This window comes from Monodon monoceros, unplaced genomic scaffold, assembly GCF_005190385.1.
Source record: "Monodon monoceros isolate NGI ecotype Baffin Bay Population unplaced genomic scaffold, NGI_Narwhal_1 Super_Scaffold_16, whole genome shotgun sequence".
NCBI classification, from domain to species: Eukaryota; Metazoa; Chordata; class Mammalia; order Artiodactyla; family Monodontidae; genus Monodon; species Monodon monoceros.
The window spans coordinates 26,719,186-26,741,850 of record NW_021703772.1 but is presented as its reverse complement, the minus strand read 5'-3'; the positions used below and the strand labels follow the sequence as shown (position 1 = coordinate 26,741,850).

General features: G+C 35.4%; 1 protein-coding gene across 8 annotated transcripts in view; it reads right to left on the bottom strand.

Moving 5' to 3' along the window:
- KANSL1L (KAT8 regulatory NSL complex subunit 1 like) overlaps positions 1-22,665 on the bottom strand; it is a 153,372-nt gene that overhangs the window by 100,714 nt on the left and 29,993 nt on the right. For all 8 annotated transcript variants that reach the window (XM_029226001.1, XM_029226004.1, XM_029225999.1 and 5 more), the window contains one exon: positions 8,358-8,499. In XM_029226001.1, the coding sequence (XP_029081834.1) occupies positions 8,358-8,499 (142 nt within the window). The remainder of the gene's footprint in view (positions 1-8,357; positions 8,500-22,665) is intronic.

The following is a 22,665-nucleotide window of genomic DNA, read 5'->3' as shown; positions in this document are numbered from 1 at the left end:
GACAAAAATACCAAAAAAAAAAAAGATTCATGAGTTCAGGAACATAAAGATGTATTATTAAATAACTCAGGTTAAAAAGGTAATCACATTGGAAATTAAAACATATTAAAAACAGAACGAGAGAATTCAATACATGCTATGCACTCAAAGTAATACTTAAATATGAGCTGAAAATAAGAGTTATAAGGCCAACTAAAAGACACAGAGTGGCTGAATGGATACAAAAAGAAGACCTGTATATATGCTGTCTAAAAGACACTCACTTCAGATCTAAGGACACACACATACTGAAAGTGAGGGCATAGAAAAAATTATTCTATACAACTGGACATCAAAAAAAGCTGGGGTAGGAATACTTATATCAGACAAAGTCGACTTTAAAATAAAGACTGTTACAAGAGACAAAGAAGGACATTACATAATGATCAAGGGATCAATCCAAGAAGAAGATATAACAATTATAAATATATATGCACCCAAAATAGTAGCACTAAATACATAAAGCAAATACTAACAAACATAAAGGGAGACCTCAACAGTAACACAATAATAGTAGGACACTTTAACATCCCACTTATATAAATGGACGAATCATCAAGACAGAAAATCAATAAGGAAACACTAGCCTTAAATGACATATTAGACCAGAGAAACAATATAGATAGATAGACAGACAGAATATTCCATCCAAAAGCAACAGAATACACATTATTTTCAAGTGCACATGGAACATTCTCCAGGATAGATAACATGCTAGGCCACAAAATAAGCCGTGGTAAATTTAACAAAATTGAAATCATACGAAGCATCTTTCCCAACCATAATGCAATAAGACTAGAAATCAATTACAAGAAAAAAAACACAAACACATGGAAGCTAAACAATAGGATACTAAACAACCACTGGATCACTGAAGAAATCAAAGAGGAAATAAAAAAAATACCTGGAGACAAATGAAAACAAAAATACAATGATCCAAAATCTAAGGGATGCAGCAAAAGCAGTTCTAAGAGACAAGTTCATAGCTATACAAGCTTACCTAATGAAACAAGAAAAATTTCCAATAAACTACCTAACCTCACACCTGAAAGAGCTAAGAAAAGAATAAAGAAAACCTAAACTTAGTAGAAGGAAAGAAATCACAAAGAGCAGGGCAGACATAAATGAAATATATACAAAAACAAAAATAGAAAAGATCAATGAAACTAAGAGATGGTTATTTGAAAAGATAAAATTGATAAACTGTTAACCATACTCATGAAGAAAAAGAGGGCCCAAATCAGGAAAATCAGAAATGAAAAAGGAGAAGTTACAACCAAGAGTACATAAATACAAACAATTGTAAGAGACTACAATAAACAACTATATACAAATATAGTGGACAACCTAGAAGAAATGAAAAGACTTCTTAGAAAGGTACAATCTCCCTAGACTGAACCAGGAAGAAACAGAAAATATGAACAGACCAATAACCAGTAATGATACTGAATCAGTAATTAAAAAGAAAAGAAAAAAGTGCCCAACAAGCAAAAGTCCAAGACCAGATGGCTTTACAGATGAATTCAACCAAACATTTACAAAAGAGTTAACATCTATTCTTCTCAAACAATTCCAAAAAATTGTAGAGAAAGGAACACTTTTAAACTCTTTCTACAAGGCCAGCATCACCCTGATACCAAAACCAGACAAAGATATCACACAAAAAAGAAAATTACAGGCCAATATCACTAATGAACATAGATACCAAAATCCTCAACAAAATGTTAGGAAACCAACTCCAAAGATACATTAAAAGGATCATATACCATGATCAAGTGGGATTTTTCTCAAGATTTTTGCAAGGACTTTCAACATATGCAAATCAATCAATGTGATACACCACAATAACAAATTGAAGAATAAAAACCAAATGTCATCTCAATAGATGCAGAAGAAGCTTTTAACAAAATTCAACATCCATTTATGATACTCTCTAGAAAGTGGGCATAGAGGGAACATACCTGAACATAATAAAGGCCATATATGACAAACCCATCACACTCAGTGGTGAAAAGCTGAAAGCATTTCCTCTAAGATCAGGAGCAAGACAAAGACACCCACTCTTGCCACTTTTATTCAGCATGGTATGGAAGTCCTAGCCATAGCAAGCAGGAAAGAAAAAGAAATAAAAGGAATCCAAACTGGAAAGGAAGCGTAAAACTATCACTGTTTGCAGTTGACATGATACTAAGAAAATCCTATAGATACCATGAAAAAACTACCAGAGCTCATCAATGAATTCAGTAAAGTTGCAGGATACAAAATTAATATACAGAAATCTGTTTCATTTCTATAGACTAACAACAAACTAGCAGAAAAAGAAATCAAGGAAACAATCCCAATTACAATCACATCAAAAAGAATAAAATACCTAGGAATACATTTACCTAAGGAATTAAAAGAGGTGTACTTGGAAAAGTATAAGATGCTGATGAAAGAAACTGAAGACAATACAAACAGATGGAAAGATATATGGTGTTTATGGATTAGAAGAATTAATATTGTGGGACTTCTCTGGAAGTCCAGTGGTTAAGATTAAGAATCTGCACTCCCACTGCAGGGGACACAGGTTCAATCCCTAGTCAGGGAACTAAGATCCTGCATGCCATGCAGTGCAGCCAAAAAAAAAGAAAGAAAAGAAGAAGAATTAATATTGTTAAAATGACCATACTATCCAGGACAATCTACAGATTCAATGCAATCCCTGTCAAAATACAATACCAAGGGCATTTTTCACAGAACTAGAATGAAAACTTTTAGAATTTGTATGGAAATAAAAAAGACCCCCAAATAGCCAAAACAATCTTGAAAAAGAGTAACAGAGCTAGATGAATGATACTCCCTCACTTCAGACTGTACTACAAAGCTACAGTAATCAAAACAGTATGGTACTGGTAAAAAAATAGACACATAGATCAATGGAATAGAATAGAGAGCCCACAAATAAATACATGCAGTTATGGTCAATTAATCTATAAAAAAGGAGGCAAAAATATACAATGGAGAAAAGACAGGCTCTTTAGTAAGTGGTACTGGGAAAACTAGACAGCTACATGTAAAAGAATGATACTAGAAAATTCTCTAACATCATATACAAAAATAAACTCAAAATGGATTAAAGACTTAAATGTAAGACTGGAAACCATAAAACTCCTAGAAGAAAACATAGGCAAAACACCCTTTGAAGTAAATTGTAGCAATATATTTTTGGATCTGTCTCCAAAAGCAAAGGAAATAAAAGCAAAAATAAACAAATAGGACCTAATTAAACTTACAGTCTTTTGTACAGCAAAGGAAACCATCAACAAAATGAAAAGACAACCGACTGAATGGGACAAAATATTTGCAAATGATATGACCAGTAAGGGGTTAATGTCCAAAATTTATAAACAGCTCATACAACTCAACAGCAAAAAACTCCAAACAACCCAATCAAAAAATGGGCAGAAGACCTAAAGAGAAAATTTTCCAAAGAAGATTTACATGTGGCCAATAGGCACATGAAGAAATGTTCAACACAGTTAATCATCAGAGAATGTAAATTAAAACCACAATGAGATATCACCTCACACCTGTCTGAATGGCCATCATCAAAAAGAACACAAATAGGGCTTCCCTGGTGGTGCAGTGGTTTAGAGTCTGCCTGCTGATGCAGGAGACGTGGGTTCGTGCCCCAGTCCGGGAAGATCCCACATGCCATGGAGCAGCTGGGCCCATGAGCCATGGCTGCGAGCCTGCGCGTCTGGAGCCTGTGCTCCGCAGTGGGAGAGGCCACAACAGTGAGAGGCCCGCGTACCGCAAAAAAAAAAAAAGAACACAAATGATAAATGTTGGCAAGGATGTGGAGAAAAGGGAACCCTCGTACATTTTTGGTGGGAATGTATATGTATGTATTTTTGGTGCAGGCACTGTAGAAAACATTATGAAGGTTTCTCAAAAAACTAAAAATAGAACTACCATATGACCCAGGAATTCCACTCCTGCATATATATCTGAAAAAAAAATTAATTCAAAAAGATACATACACCCCAATGTTCATAGCAGCATTGTTTACAATTGCCAAGAATGGAAGCAAACTAAGTGTCCATCAACAGATGAATGGATAAAGAAGATGTGAGATACACACACACACACACACATACATACACAAACACACAATGGAATACTACTTATCCATAAAACAGAATAAAATTTTGCCACTTGCAAAAACACGGATGGACTTGGAGGATGTTAGACTAAGTGAAATAAGTCACACAGAGAAAGACAAATACTGTTTGATATCACTTATATGTGGAATCTAAAAAATAAAACAACAAAATTTGATGGTCAATTACACTGAGGCCCAATCTCATTATATTTGGGAACAATTAAATTAAAACAGTAATAATATTTCACTCTTATTACACTGCAAAAATTAAGAGACCAAAAAATTCAAAAAGTTCACAAGGATGTGGAAAACCAGGAGCTCTCACACACTGCCAGTGGGAATATTGATTACCCAATCACATAAGTGGTATAGGAAAGCATATACAGCCATGCCTAAGATCAAGTATTTCCACTTTTAGGCATATACCCAAGAAAAGCTCTCCATAGGTTCACCAAAAAACACATAAAAGACAGTCACTGATGTATTGTTTTTACTGGCATAAAGACTGAAACAATGTACATGTCTATTAATAGAAAATAGGAGAAGAGATAAACACCCATTGTATTTATAAAATTCCATTCCATTCATACAATTAAATGTCATACAGGAAGTATAAATATGTATAAAAATTATGCTGAGCAAAAACAAGCAAGTTGCAAAAGAGTTTGTAGTATAAATATAACATATAGACTTTAAAAGCATGAAAAACAAATTTTATTTATAGATACAGATAAATACCTATGGACCAATAAATATTCATAAAAATAGTACCTATCAATACATGTTGGAGTCAGGGAGGAGGAGAAGACAAGATGGCTGAGTAGAAGGATCTGAGCTCACCCCTTCTTATGGAAACACTAAAATCACAATTAACTGCTGAACAACCACTGACAAAAAAATGCTGGAACCTATCAAAAAAGATACCCTACATCCAAAGACAAAGAAGGAGGCACAAGGAGACAGTAGGAGGCGAGCAATCATGATAAAATCAAATCCCATACACACCAGGTGGGCTACCCACAAACAGGAAAATAATTATACCACTGAAGTTCTCCCACAGGAGTGAAAGTTCTGAGCCCCACATCTAGCTCCCCAGCCTGGCGGTCTGGCAATGGGAGGAGGATCCCCCAGAGAATCTGGCTTTGAATGCCAGCAGGGTTTGATCATAGAAATGCCACAGGACTGGGGGAAACAGAAACTCTACTCTTGGAGGGTGCACACAGGGCCTCAAGCACACTAGGACCCAGGGGAAAAAAGTGGTGACTTCATAAGAGACTGGGCCAGACTTACCTGCTAGTATTGGAGGGTCTCCTGCAGAGGTGGGGGGCAGCTGTGGCTCACTGCAGTGATAAGGATGCTGGCGGCAGCAGTTTTGGGGAGTACTCATTGGCATGAGCCCTTCTGGAGGCCACAATTTTCTCACCAAGACCTGGACCCACCCAACAGCCTGGAACCTCCAGTTCTGGGATGCCTCAGGCCAAACAACCAACAGGAGGGGAACACAGCTCCACCCATCAGCAGACAGGATGTTTAAAGTTTTCCTGAGTAAACAGCTGCCCAATAAACACACCCCCTGACACAGCCCTGCCCACCAGAGGGACAAGACCCAGCTCCACCCACCAGTGGGCAGCTACCAGTCTCTCCCATCAGGAAGCCTACACAAGCTTCTTAGACAGCCTCAGCCACCAGGGGGCAGGCAGCAGAAGCAAGAACTACAAACCTGCAGCCTGAAGAATGGAAACCGCAATCACAGAAAGTTACACAAAATGAGACGGCAGAGGATTATGTCTCAGATGAAGGAACAACATAAAACCCCAGAAAAAACAACTGAATGAAGTGGAGATAAGCAACCTTCTGGAAAAAAAGTCCAGAATAATGATAATGAAGACGATCCAGGATCTTGGAAAAAGGATGGAGGCAAAGATCGAGAAGATACAAGAAATGTTTAACAAAGACCTAGAAGAACTAAAGAACAAACAAACAGAGATGAACAATACAATAAATGACATGAAAAATACACTAGAAGGAATCAATAGCAGAATAACTGAGATGGAAGAGCGGATAAGTGAACTGGAAGACAGAATGGTGGAAATCACAGCTGCAGAACAGAATAAAGAAAAAAAGAATGAAAAGAAAAGAGGACTTCCCTAACATGGGAAAGGAAAGTGTCACCCAATTCCAGGAAGCACAGAGAGTCCCAAGGAGGAAAATGCTGAGACACATAATAATCAAACTGACAAAAATTAAAGACAAAGAAAAAATATTAAAAGCAACAAGGGAAAAGCAACAAATAACTTACAAGGAAACTCCCATAAGGTTATCAGCTGATTTCTCAGCAGAAACTCTGCAGGCCAGAAGGGAGTAGAATGATATATTTAAAGTGATGAAGGGAAGAACCTACAACCAAGAATACTCTACCCAGCAAGGCTCTCATTCAGATTCAGTGGAGAAATCAAAAACTTTACAGATAAGCAAAAGCTAAGAGAATTCAGCACCACCAGATCAGCTTTGCAACAAATGCTAAAGGAATTTCTCTAAGTGGAAAAGAAAAGGATGCAACTAGGAACAAGAAAATTACGAATGGAAAAGCTCACCGATAAAGGCAAACATACAGTAAAGGTGGGAAATTACCTGCACACAAATCAAAACCAGCAACTGTAAGAGGAGAGCACAAATGCAGGATATTGGAAATGCATTTGAAATTAAAAGACCAGCAAGTTAAAACAATCTTGTTTATATACAGACTGCTATATCAAAATCTCAAGGGAATTGCAAACTGAAAATCTACAATAGATACACACGGAAAAAAGAAAAACGAATCCAAACACAACACTAAAGTTAGTCATTAAATCACAAGAGAAGAGAAAAAAAGATGAAGGGAAGAAAAAACACCTACAAAAACAAATCCAAAACAACAAAATGGCAATAAGAACAAACATAAACTTCATGGAACAGCATGGAGGTTCCTTAAAAAACTAAAAATAGAACTACTATATGATCCAGCAATCGCACTCCTGGGCATATGTCTGGAGAAAACCATAATCCAAAAGTACACATGCACTCCAGTGTTCATTGCAGCACTGTTTACAATGGCCAAGACATGGAAACAACCAAAATGTCCACCAACAGAGCAATGGATAAAGATGTGGAACATATATATGATGGAATATTACTCAGCCATTAAAAAGAATGAAATAATGCCATTTGCAGCAACATGGATGGACTTGGAGATTACCATACTAAGTGAAGTGAGTCAGACAGAGAAAGACAAATATCCTATGATATCGCTTATATGAGGAATCTAAAAAAAAAAAAAAAAGATACAAATAAACCTATTTACAAAACAGAAACAGACTTAGAGAACAAACTTATGGTTACCAGGGGGAAAGGGGGAGGGGGAGGAATAGATTGGGAGTTTGGGAATGACATGTACACACTGCTATATTTAAAATATATAACCAACAAGGATCTACTGTATAGCACAGGGAACTCTACTTAATACTCTGTAATAACCTAAACGGGAAAAGAATTTGAAAAAGAATAGGTACATGTATATATATAACTGAATCACTTTGTTATACACCTGAAACTAACACAGCATTGTTAGTCAACTTTACACCAATATAAAATTAAAATCTTTTAAAATATGTTGGTATCAGTGGCATAGGGAAAGGGAATGGGATCAGGAAGGATTATACAAGTACTTCAATTGTAAGGTAATGCTTTATTATTCTAAAAACAAAACCCAAATTAATAAAAATTTAATATTTGATAAATTTGAGGGTGAGTACACAGGTATTCATTGTATTGCTTTCTAGAACATTTTTATGTGTTTTTAATTTTTCTTAAACAAAAAACTCTAAAGAGATTCCAATAAGATACACTCAGAATTTCTCACATATGTTAAAATAAATTCCAACAAAGTAGAGGTTTATAAAAAATGTTTATCATTTCTATTAACTGAAATCCAATAAAGAAATTCTTAACTGCTCAATATGATAAAATGTTTGTGATAAGTTACAAAAATAGTTTCAACTTACAGAATTAGTATATCAGAAATCTTAACATTAGCTACATTTTTATAAAGCCTAATAACAATTATTTTGTGTGGAGAGATGAGAAGAAACTAAAACTAATAATATTTTTTTAAATAGAAGAGCACACACAATACCTTGGAGGCACGAATCTGCCTGTGAACATCCGTTAGTTGTTGGATTTTGTATTCTAGTTCTGAAATCTGGGCTTGAAGCCACGTCCAACGGCTGCCAACTCTTGCTCTGTCTACAAGCCACTTCCATTCAGTACTACAGTTACTGTGAACAAGACAAACACAGTTAGTCAAAGCACAAAGACAATCAAGTTTTCACAAAGATTGCTTAATAGCTTCCTTGACTCTTGTCATACAATCCCGAATTACTTTATAAAACATCTAATTATATGAAAGAAGAATGGTATATCAACTTCTCAAAGATTTGATTTCCTTATCTTTCTATCCCACAAACACCTGTTTTTATTCAATATTGTGTACCCAGTAGTAGGATAATCTCCTTGCTATTTAATACTTTATTAATGGTCAAGGGCTGAAACAGAAGTAGGCCAGCAAAGGAAAAGAAACAAGAATGACAATACTAACACCATGTAAAAACTGTTACATGAGCCTTTTATATGTAAGTAGATGTCAAGTATAAGACAAGTCATTTGAACTGTGCTAGATCTAAATCCATGTAACAAACCATAGAGTACTCAATTTTACTAAATGTAATTTTCATTTGCTAGAACAGGAATCAATTTTTTAATGTCAAAAATTATCAAAAATATGAATGCTGTGCTACATTTCAATAAACATATCAAATATATAAATCCTGAGATGTTTATTAAGATAAACAGCTTGTTAAAAACTTTATTCCTAGGATTCACAGCTCAGAGATGAGAAAGAATTTATATACAGGCTTTCTTTCATGCACATTTGAAAATAAGGGTTGAACCTTAATTAGCTCCTCTATCTTTTGGCAAGGGCACTGCTCTAATCCTCAGTTTGTGGGATTACAAATTAATTACCTTAAGAAAATATTTCAACCACTCCAACTAGAAAACAATCAGAGTGAGGGGGGGGAGGAGAGGGAGAGAGAGACAGACACAGAGAGAGAGAGAGAGAGAGAGAGAGAGAGAGAGAGAGAGAGAGAGAGAGTGTTTGTGTGTGTGTGGTGTTTGGGATAATTAATTAGGAGCTTCATACTGCCAAGGAAGAAATTGAAGAAGGCATAACAGAAGAAATTGAAAGTACAACTGAAGGGAAGTAACTACTTAATGGCAAAACACAAACTTCATGAAAAACTTGTCTAAAAATTGCATTTATTGTCAAAACCCATAGAATGCACAATGCTGAAAGTGAACCCTACCTAATGTAAACTATGGACTTTGAGTGATAATGATGTGTCACTGTAGGTTTATAGATTGTTACAAATTCACTACCTTTGTGCAGTATGTTGATAGTGGGGGAAGTAATATCTGTGTAGGGACAGGGGACATATAGGAACTCTATTTTCCACTCAATTTTGTTGTAAACCTAAAACTGCTCTAAAAAATAAACTTTATTAATTTTTACACGTTTAACATTAATGAAATATCTTTCATATAAACTTTAGCCAAAGAAAACATTTATGCTGAGATCATTTGTCAGAGAAACAGAATTATTGTAACTCTACTACACAGAATTTATTCATTATAACAGATTTTATGTCAATGTTCTCAAAAGGCTTTTTTTTTTTCTTCAGATTCTAATTACCTACAATGTGACTGCAGAGACTGCCATATAAATTAGGACTTCTCTTGGTATTATTATTCAGTTTATAGTTATTATTGTGATTTTGTAAATGTGACACTATTTTAAATCACATTTTCATAGCTATGGACAAAATTAAAAATGCCTATTCAAAATACACTATTCACAGTTATAACAATACTAACTGCCAATCATGAAATTAATGAAGAAGGCAAGGACCATATCATGCAGTAGTTGCACAGGTGAGGGCAAAGTGTTGGATTTTATGCAAAAAGGAAGTTATTGGCGAGATAGTAACAAAATTTTTTTTTCGAAGCACTCTAGCTACTAGGTAAAGAAAGCATTGTAGTGGAACATGAGAGTAAATAAGGAAACCAATTAGGATGCAACTATAATAACCTAAATGTGGTACAGATAATTGTGATCTCTAAATATTTCATGTGCTGTCCTACATTTCCCAGCCTTCACTGCACTTAAGTTGGAGCCATGTGACTAGCTCTGACCAACAGGCTGTGAGCAAAAGTGATAAAGTCATTTCTAGTCCATCTGACCAACTTCAAAGCCACTGTGCAGATATTATAGCTACAAGATGGAAGAGGATCACAGCTCAAACTACACTGGACTTTACATAAGCCACAGTAAACCTTTGCTGTGCAAAATTACTGAGATTAGAAGGTTAATGTGTTACTCTAGAGCTTACTGTGACTAAAACAATGAGTAAAAGATGAAAATGGCCTGGACTGGAAATGGGGTGGGAGATAAAGAAGAGATGAAGATAAGAGGATGGACTCAAGGTTGATTTTAAAGTAGATAGGACTTGAAGAAGTATGATGTGGAAGTAAGCATGCAGAAATCAAAGATGACCTTAAACATTGTTTCATTAAATTTTGCTCCAGTCAGAAAATTTCCCTATAACATGCCACTTTGCTGGGTTGTCAAACTGATTATTAGCTCATGGAAATAGAGAAAAATAAAAGTTTATGGAGTTAATGTTATTGTATTTCTAGTACAAATACTGATACTGAAACTAAATTTACAAAAATCATTTTTATGTTCATATGTGACATTAAATTATCCTAACATAGAAAAAGTAGTAATATCGGATTTAATTTAAGTAAACTAAATAATACTGGGGCTTTGTAATAAGTGAAATGAATTTTCTGTAAAGGATACCTTATTCTACATTTTAACAGGAGTAAAATCTGTTTGCTATGCTTAAAAATGGTAACCAATCTTTTCCATCAAAAATGTTCTCTTGCTTGAAAAACTGTCTTTCTAAAAACTAACTATGGTTGTAAACATGTTACAGATAAGTATATGGCTCATTCAAAGGAGATTGACACCTGTTGTACCTCAAACACAAAACGTTTTATGTAAACAATTTATATAATCAATGATGTAATGGCTTTTATCTTAGAGTGTAACCAATCAGAACACAGCTGATGCAACAACAAACTAATAAGAATGTGAGGCAAACCCAGAATGTCTAGACTCCTCAGTTAGCATATAAGCCTGGCCTGCCAGGCCACTAAGATTTACTCCCTACATCTCTCTGGAGTGTGTTGAACTGATCAAAGACCAACACATGCCCTGATCTGCACTGGAAATAGGAGCCCCTACTTCTAGTGAAGAGCAGGGCAAATACATCCATGAGTGGATACCACCTGGGCAGTGAGACTAGTCAGTCCTCAGAAAGGCAGCACATGCCTTCAATCCTCATCTTTACTTGTTTGCAGTCACAACTTAACTTACTGATGGAAATAAGTACAGGCTGTTTAAACCAAGTGGTTTTCAGTACAATTTCTCTTAGTACTAACTTCTGGTCAACATCATGAATCTACATCACTGTTTTGTTGTTGTTGTTTTGTTTGTTTTGTTCTCTCTCTACATCACTGTTTTAACCTTGAAGTGTAGTTTGTTCCTCAGAATAAGATAGAACTTTCTAATATTACACCTTAAGTTACCAAAACTTAAAGAAAAACTTGTATAATTTTGCCTTTAATAGAGTTTGTTAGCTTAGTAATAAAAATGAATTAACTATGATTTAAAAAATAAAAAAATAAGATCCAACTGTAAAAAATTATAATTCCAAGAAAAATAAGTTTTATCCTGGGGAAAATTACATTAAATTAGGCCAAACTTCTCCACTGGTGTTTGCTCACCTAGGAAGAGCTTAGTCTTCCCTGGAATTTGATTCCTTTAGACCAGGGGATAGCAAATTTTTCTGTAAGGAGGCAGACAGGAAATATTTGTTTCGTGGCCACAGGGTCTCTTTAATAACTACTCAACTCTCCTGTTATAGCATGAGAGCAGTCATAAATGAATGGGTGTAATGATGTTTCAATAAAACTTTGTCTACAAAAACAGACAATAGGCCAGATTTGGTCCATGGGCCATAGTTTTCCAATTCCTGACGTGGAACATGTTTTCATATGCATCCTATGCTTCCCAAGGGATTATGACTTCCTTTAATGAAGTGTCTTTTTAAATCTTTTGCTCATATTTAATTGGCTACCTTCCTGTTCATATGAGACTGTCAGACTGTATGTATTAGAAATACTTATAGCTCTCAATCTGTAGCTGGCCTTTCATTTTCCTAAAGGTGTCTTTTGAGCAGCAAAAGATTCTAATTTTGATGAAGCCCAATTTTTCAAACCTCCCTTTTATAGATAGTTCTTTTTATGTCCTAAGAAATATTTGATTAACATGAATTCATAAAGATTTATTCATGTTTCTAAAATATCAAAAAGTTTTAGTGTTTTTACTTTTAGATCTATAATCCAATTCAAGTCAAGCTCTGTGTATTGGTCCAGGTAAGGGTCCAGATTCATTATTTTCTATAGGATATCTAGTTCCTGAACCATTTGTTGAAAAGATTCTATAATCCTTTAATAGAAAAAAAAAAACAAAACTATCCTTGAATAGATAAAAGACTATATGAATACTACATGTTGTATATACACTTACATACACACTGAGAGCACTTAGGATATCTGTCTATCATCTATCTACCTACCTACATGACTATCTACCTACCTACATGACCCAATACGACACTATTATTGTAGTTTAGAGTAATTCTTAAAATCCAGTAAATTCTTCAACTTTGTTATTTCTCAATATTGTTTCGACAATTCTAAATTTGAGAATCAGCTTGTCAATCTCTTAAAAAAAAAAAGAGCAGCATTTTGATAAGGATTTCATTGCATCCATGGATCTATTGGTGGAGAATTAACACAATACTGAATCTCCTAATCAATGTATAAGGTATTATTTCTCTGTGTATTTATGTACTGGTAATTTCTCTCAGCTATGTTTTATAGAGTTTTAAAATTTTATCTCTATGTATTTCATGTTTATGGAAGCTAGTATATAGCATTCATAAATTGTTTGGATGATAGTATATAAATATACAGTTGATTTTTATGTGGTGACCTTATATACTTTGACCTTGTTAAATTCACTTAGGAGTTTTAGTATCTTCCTCATAGCAATAGTCCTTAGGATTTTCTATGTATATGATCATGTCAACTGCAAATAAAGCAGTTTGATTTATTTTTAATCTGGATTCCTTTTATTATTTTTCTTATCTTACTGCACTGGCTATGAATTCCAGTATAACATTAATTATAAGCTGTGTGAATGGACATCCTTACCTTCTTCCTAATCTTACAGAGAAAGCATTCAGTCTTTCATTGTTAAATGTAATGTTAGCTGTATACTTTTTATAAATGTCCTTCATCAGATTGAAGAAGTTTCTGTCTCTTCTGGGTTTGTTGTGAATTTTTATCATGAGTAGGTTCGAATTTTGTCAAATAGTTTTTTGGTATCTCTGGAAATTATCATATGCTGTTTCTCCTTTTTTATTTGATTGGTTTTAAATGTTAAAATCAACTTTGCTTTCTGGCATAAACCCCTTTGGTCATGACGCATTTTGTAATATGTTTTGCTAGATTCTGTTTGCTATTTCATTAGGGATATTTTGCATCTACAGTCAAAAGAGATATTGATCTATTTTTCTGTAATGTCTTTATCTGATTTTAAAATCAAGCTAATGCTGACCTCATAAAATGAGTCAAGAAGTGTTCCCTCCTCTATTATTTGGAGGAGTTTGTATAAGATTGTAATTGTTTACTACTTAAGTTTCAATAAAATTAATCAGTGAAGCCATCTTGGCTTGGAGTTTCCTATAGGGAGTTTTTAATTATTAATTTATCTAATTGACATAAGGTTTTTCAAGTTTTCTATTTCTTCTTCTGTCAGTTTTGGTAATTTGTGTCTTTCAAGCACTTAGTCCATCTAAGTTACTGAACTTACTGGCATGAAATTGTTCATACTATTCCCTGATGATTCTATTAATGCCTATAATATCTACAGTGATGCTTTTCTTGCCTGTTATTGGTAATTTTTTTCCTTATCGATCTAGCTGGATATTTATCAACTTAATCTTTTCAAAGAACCAGCTTTGGTTTCACTGATTTTTCTCTGTTGCTTTTGTGTTTTATATTCATTGATTTCACTTTTTATCAGTTTTACCTTCTTGCTTTGGATTTAAGTTGCTCATTTTTTGCAGCTTCTTAAGAGGAAGGCTTATGCCATAAACTTTACACCTTCCTTCTTTTCTAATATAAGCATTTATAACCATAAATTTTCATGTAAGCATTGCATCCCACAAAATTTGATATGCTGTATTTTCATTATCATTCCATTAAGAACACTTTATAGATTCTCTTGTGATTTATTCTTTGATCTAAGCATTACTTGGAAATGTAGAGTTTAATTTCCATATATTTTTAGACATAAATATTTGCCATTTCCTACTACTTCTTCTTTCCGTTGTGCAGAACTGAGTTTTCACTCAGTATTATTTTCTTTCAGCCTGAAGATCATTTTAAGATTTCTTATAATATAGGTATACTAACAGGAAATTTTCTCACTTTGCTTATTTGGAAATATTATTTTGCTTTTGTTTTTAAAAATAATTTTAGGTTGATTTTTTTTTCCTTTCAGCCCTTTAAATATATCATTCCACTGTTTTCTAGTTTGCTTACCTTCTGATAAGTCAGCAGTCATTTTTTTTTCTTTGCTTCCCTATATAAAAATTTTCCTTCCTCCTCTTAATGCTTTTAAGATATTTTTCTGTATCACTAGAACTTGGTGATTTGACTACAATACACCGTGGTGTGGTTTTGTTTGTAATCCTGCTTGTGATTTATTGGGATTCTTAGATCTGTAGTTTTATGATTTTTCCTTTTAAGTCCTTGAGCATACTTACCATATTTGAGATATTTTAAAGTCTTTGCCAACTAATCTCATCTCTGTCATTCCTGTCTTTTTCTATTGATGATTTTTCTCCTCCTTTGTATGTCTAGTAGTTTGTGTGTATGTATACATATGTGTATGTATGTATGTAAATACACACACATTTATTATGGACACTATGAATATGATATTGTTGAATTTCTGGATTTTATGGTCTTCCTTTAAAGAGTGATAAATTTTGTTTCACTAGGTTATTAAATTACTTAATGTTCAACTTCATTCTTTTCAGATTCCTTCTAAGATTTGTTAGAGCACATATACAGTAGCCATTAGTCATCAAGTCAGACTCAGCCTTACTCTTTGAGGTGTAACCAATCTGGGGTCTCTACTGAATACTCTAGATGTTCAACAAAGTCTCTCCACTCTGCTTATTCAGAACTCAAACATCTCTTAACCTTGTATGAGCATTGGAAGTTGTTCAGATTACATTGCCTAATAACTTTTTGTGTGCCCTTATGGAGTTTCACCTACACACACAGAGCTTAGTATTTAACAAAGGTCTCAAGGCGACCACATGAAGATTTATGACGCTCTTTCTGTGCATACATAGGTCCCTACTCTTTAGTATTCTGATCTAACGATTCCAGCTATCTCATCCTCCCCCAATCTAATCTTTATTTCAATCAAGCAGGACCATTGTGCTCTACTTGGCTTTCCTCTCCCTACACCAGATATCTGAAAGTGCCTCCAGGCAGAAAACCAGGGCAATCACAGGGCTCACTTCATCTGTTTCTCTTTTCTCAGGAATCACTGAACCTCTGACCTCTGCTGCCATTTTCTGAAAATAATGACTGTTTCATATATTTTTGTCTAGATATTTACAGCCAAAGAGAAAGAACAGCACCAGTGACTCCACTCCATTATGGTTAGAAATCAAAGAACTTTTATATGTGTTTGTGTGTGTGTGTGTGATATCTCTAAAATGTTTCTATTTTGTTTCAAATATTTCCTATTCAAAATTTCACTGCCTTTTAAAAAAAAACTACAGTTGCAGTTTAAGACCAGAATCTTAACAACAACAACAACAACAACAAAAATTGAAAGTGCTTCATGGATTCCTTTTTTGGGTGTTCCTGGACTATTTCATGAAAGCAGAGTTGTTTATCCATCTTATATCACACATCTATCTACCTTTCAACTGTTCTGTAAGAAAAACAGTTAATTTATGTTTGAGCCACTATAGTTTTAAGTCTCTTTTTTACAATTTAGCCTTTATGCTAAATGTTATAGAAATTCTTAGGTACAATAGAGTGGGTTATAAGATAAATCCAAAGCATTTCTATTAACTTAGAGGTAGGACAGAAAGCAGATAGGAAAGAGACATATGTTGGTGATCCTTTCTATACTACACTATACTATATATACTATACTAGCAAAATATGACCATTTAACAGAGAAAACAAGTGCCTACCAAGACTATAGCTCTAGCAGAAGCAGCTAGAAAAAGTCATAATGTTGTAATGAATTGACTACTACTTGTTGTTTTAAGCCTGATAAATGAATGAATTTAGGCAAGAATTAGTTCATTTACAAGCAGAGAAAAAAAAGAATACAACTCTGCTTAGGAAGGCTCTCTGACTATAGCCTACTTCTAACTTAATGGATAATCCAATAATACAGGGTACCTTGAAGGAATAGAAAAGCCAGTTGCTTCTCTACAGCTAACAACAAAAAAATGTATTACAACAATCTCTCTTAAGAATTCTAAGCCACATAACAAGAGCCTGCCTAGGAGCAAAAGTCAGATTAACTCCTACCCAAATGTACTGTTTCAGGTGGCCACAAGGTATCAGTTATTAAGTTAAGGGAGAGTTGGATGCTCTGAGGAAAATAACTAGTAAAGTAACTAGTTTGTAGGCTTAGCAATTATGAGCAAGTGAGATCTTTGGTACTGGTATTTTCACATATAGCTGACTGGAGGCAAACAGAATTGAAACCTACATTTTTGAGGCAACTCTATTAGCAAAAAATACCACAAGTCTAGCATGCTCTACCCAGGGAGCCCAAGTTTGCACTGACAGGACACAGGGTGAGAATCCAGTGCAGCCTCAAATAAGGGTATGTTCTCCAACACCCATTTCCGATATAGACACAAAGGATGATAGATAAGGAATAATTCCTAAAAAAGCAAAGTCAGGGACTATGGAAAACAAAGGACAAAGGAACTTCTCTCAGAAAGCAGAATTAGGATCCTATCAAGTCCTTACTCCACTTCCAAAGCAAGAAGTCTTATTAATTATTGTAAGGACCAGGAACTTTCATGTGTATCCCATCCTTCTCTCTTTCCAGTAGGAGTTTTATTGTAGCTTTCCTGTCCCTACTTCAACATACATACAAGAAACAAGGTAAAAGCATTAGAAAAGTTGTCTCTGGGTTTATAGGTTACCGCATATAAGGAACCACATCTGGAACCGAAAGAGAGGACTTTTACTCCACCTGTTGAATGTGGCTTTGAGTCACAATCTTAATATATTGTGCAATTCTGCCTAGAAATCTGGGAAAACCCAATTTGTCATCTATCTAAACTGAAATTTTTAGTATTAAAGAATTCATACATTAGATTGGCATATTTGGTCTTGCTCTCCTACCATCTATCACCCCCTTCCCTTCAAAGAAAGGAAGAGAGAAAGAAAAAATGGAGAGGTTGGGGAATACTTATACATTCTATCAATACCACTCCCCCCTTTCTCTTGTATGAAAAGAATTTTGAAAGTTAATAGTCTGTTAAATTGTCTTACCTGTATTTTTAAAATCCTCACATAACATCAAAATTAACAATTAGGGACATACAAATAAAGGAAATAAATGATTTCTAAACTAATCAAAATATATTTGCTAAAAAACAGTGTGAAGTCATGCACATCATCAGTTCAACAAGCACTGTGTGTATGTGTGTGTGTGTGTGTGTGTGTGTGTGTGTGTGTGTACATGCATGTGTTTATATGTGTGCATGACTCTTTTGTTCAGGAAGCCAGGACATGGTATAGTGCTTCCAAACTATACACTGCATAAAGGCCTGGCTGAAAGGGCAAGCAGGACTAATTCAGCAAGAGTTTTGTACTCCAAGCTCTGCAATTAAGAATCTAAATCTACTCAGAGGAAGGAGCATTTTTTTCTACTGCATTAGAGATATGCTAAGACAGGAAAGAAAATACACTCATTAAAAGACAAAGATTGTCAGAGTGGGTCAAAACACAAGACAAAACACAACACAAAAGGGCTTGGGATAGCCCTGCCAGCCACTATGATGAGCACTGAAAATAAATGAGATAAAAGAGGATTAGACTACCCCTGTTACTCAAAAAGGTGGCTACCACTAACTCAGAATTGAGTGCAGGCATTTCTGCTATAACAGCATATATGCATTCCTAAATAACTCCATGTTCTGTAAAATAAAAAGAGCTAAACCTATGGAAAAAGTAGAATTGGAGTGAGAGGACTCAAAATCTATGGAATTAAGGACTATGGAGTCCTAACAAAACAATAACAAGCCGTATAAAAATATGAGTACAGTTGAGTTTCTACTGGCATTTGTATTAAGAGTAAGTCAGTCCATCCTTTAAAGCTTCATTTCCTGGAGCTCATTTTTTCCTTTGATGTGGGTCCTTGAAGACATTCACTTCTAATAGAGACCAGTTTAATAAAAATTAAAAATATCATCTGGTGATAGTTCCTTTGTATTAAAAAGAAATTGATAAAGGCTATCTTTACAACTTCTTCAACGAAACTTGCAACTTCCTCAGATCTTTTAATATAGTAGAATATACAGCAATTTTTTGTTAAAATTGTTAAGGTGCCAATAAACCAGCACCTTATTGTATTATACGTTACTTTTACAGAATATTCAGCATATTTCTTATACTACTAACGCTTTCTCTTTAGTTGTGAAAAAGCTTGCCCCTGATCTTTCCAAAACAATAACAGGTTCAAACTTGTTTAGGGGAAAAGAATCCAAGCCGAATTCCACATATTATTGGCATCATTCCCCTGTATGCCAAATGTTAAAAGAAAACAATTTTCCTTCTCTGAAAAATTAAGTCAGAAACTTAGATATACATAAAGAGAAGAAGTACACTGGAGAATAACTAAGGGTAAAATAAGTTTTATTTTTCTTATTCTTAATGGATCTAACAGATAATGGATTTGTTTGTTCAAAATAACAATGGCAACAATGTAACCAATTAGGTATGCACATGTGTGTGTGCTTATAAATGCCTACATATGCTTATATGTATAAATGAAATGAACGACAGGAGTGATACAAGGGACAAAGACAACAGGATTTTTTGTTATTATAAGGTACTTGCAGTAACTGGGAAGAGTTATAGTATTATTTGAAAGTAAAGGTGGATTAGCTATAAAAATATATTGCAAACTTTAGGGTAACAACTAAAAAAAATAAATAAGAAGTATAACTGATATGCTAAGACAGGAAAGAAAGTAGAATTATATAAAATGTTCAATTAAAATTGCAAAACGCAAAAAACTACAAAAGCCAGAAAATATATGGAAGACAAAAATGGGAGAAAAGAACATGAGCAACAAATAGAAAACAGTGACAAATATGGTAGATATTAAGCTACTACATCAATAATCATTTTAAACATCAATGGTCTAAATACACTCATTAAAAGACAAAGATTGTCAGAGTGGGTCAAAACACAAGACCCAACTAAATGTTGTCTACAAGAAACCCACTTTAAATATAAAGACACATATAGGTTAAAAGTAAGAGGGCAAAGTAGAAGGACCTTAAGCTTATCTCCTGAGATAAGAGAACACCAAAATCACAACATGAGAACACCAAAATCACAACAATCTGCAGAACAACCACCCCCTACAACTAAAGACATAAAGACGGAAACACAACAAGACTTGTAGGAGGGGCAGACTCGTGATATCATCAAATCCCATACCACTGGTGGGTGACCCACAAACTGGAGAATAACTATATTACAGAGGTTCTCCCACAGGAGAGTTCTGAGCCCCATGTGAGTCCCCCCTATCTAGGGGTCTGGCACCATGAAGAGGAGCCCCCAGAGCATTTAGTTTTGAAGGCCAGTGGGCTTGATTGCAGGAGCTCCACAGGCTTGGGGGAAATAAAGACTTCACTCTTAAAGGGCACACACAAAATCTCACACACACCAGGACTAAGGGAAAAAGCAGTAATTTGATGGGAGCCTGGGCCAGACCTACCTGTTGGTTTTGGAGGGTCTCCTGGGGAGGTAAGGGGTGGCTGTGGCCCACTCCAGGGTCATAGATGGTGGATATATCATGGAGCATTCATCAGCAAGTGAGCTCTCTAGGAGGCTGGCATTTTGGCACCAAGACCTGACCCCACCCAACAGCCTGCAGGCTCCAGTGCTGGGATGCCTCAGACCAAACAACAAACTGGGTGGGAACACAGCCCCACCAATCAGCAGTCAGGCTACCTAAAGACTTCCTAAACTCACAGCCACATCTAGGTATGCCCCTAAATACAGCCCTGCCCACCAGAGGACCAAAACCCAGCTTCACCCAAATGCAGGCCAGACACTAGCCTGGGACCAGCTGGCTCCTGGACCTTGGGTGTCAGAGGGAAGTGCACTCCTGGGATGCATAGAATGTTTCCTATAGAGGGCCTCTTCTCCACGGTCAAGAAATGTAACCAACCTACCACATACATAAAAATACAAATAGCAATTTACACAAAATTAGGTGACAGAGTAATATGTTTCAGACAAAGGAATAAGATTAAACCACAAAAGAAGAACAAAGTGACATGGAAATAGGCAGTCTCCCTGAGAAAGAGTTGACAGTAATGATCATAAATATGATCAAAGAACTTGGGAGGAGAATGGATGCATAGAGCAAGAAATTAGAAGTTTTTAACAAAGAGCTAGAAAATATAAAGAACGAAACAGAATTGTAAAATACGGGACTTCCCTGGTGGTCCAGTGGTTAAGACTGCATGCTCCCAATGCAGAGGGCACGGGTTCAACCCCTGGTCAGGGAATGAAGATTCCCGCATGCTGCACAGTGTGGCCACAAAAAAACAAAAAACAACAACAAAAAAAAAATTGAAGAATAACTGAAATGAAAAATACACTAGAAGGAATCAAGAGTAGACTAAATGAGGCAGAAGGACAGATCAGTGAGATGGAAGACAGAGTAGTGGAAATCACTGCTGCTGAATAGAAATAAAAAAGAATGGAAAGGAATGAGGACAGTTTAAGAGACCTCTGAGACAACATGAAGCATGCTAATATTCACATTATAGGGATCCTAGAAGGTGAAGAGAAAGAGAACGGGCCTCAGAAACTATTTGAAGAGATAATAGCTGTAAACTTCCCTATCCTGGGGATGGAAACAATCACCCAAGTCTAGGAAGTGCAGCGTCCCATGCAGAATTAACCCAGAGGAATACACCACAACACATTGTAATCAAAATGACAAAAATTAAAGATAAAGAGAGGATATTAAAAGCAACAAGGGAAAAGCAACAAATAACACAAGGGAATTCCAATAAGGCTATCAGCTGATTTTTCAGCAGAAACTCTGCAGGCCAGAAGGGAGTGACATGATATACTTAAAGTGATGAAAGAGAAAAACCTACAACCAAGAATACACTACCCAACAAGACTCTCATTCAGATTTGATGGAGAAATCAAAAGGTTTACAAACAATCAAAAGCTAAAAGAATTCAGGACCACCAAACCAACTTTACAGCAAATGCTAAAGGAAGTTCTCTAGGCAAAAAAGAAAAGGTCACAACTAGAAACAAGAAAATTACAAACTGGAAAAGCTCACTGGTAAAGACCAACATAGAATAAAGGTAGGAAATAATCCATGCACAAAGCTAGTAGGGAAGTTAAAAGACAAAAGTAGTAAAATTATTTGTATCCACAATAAGCAGTTAAGGGATACACAAAACAATTAGATGTAAAATATATCAAAAACAATAATCATAAAGGGAGAACAGTACAAATGCAGGGTATCTAAAATGTGTTTGAAATTAAGAGATCAGCAACTTAAAACAAGCACATAAAAATATACACTCTGTGGGCTTCCCTGGTGGTGCAGTGGTTGAGAGTCCGCCTGCCGATGCAGGGGACGCGGCTTCGTGCTCCGCGGTCCGGGAGGATCCCACATGCCGCGGAGCGGCGGGGCCCGTGAGCCATGGCGCCGGGGCCTGCGGGTCTGCCTCTGCTCCCCCCAAAGGGGGGCCGCAAAAAAAAGAGGCGCCCCCCATACCCAAAAAAAAAAAAAAAAAAATATATATATATATATATACACACTCCTATACAAAAACCTCATGATAACCACAAAACAAAATCTATAATAGATATACTCGCAAAAAAGAAAAAGGAATCCAAACATAACACTAAAGACAATC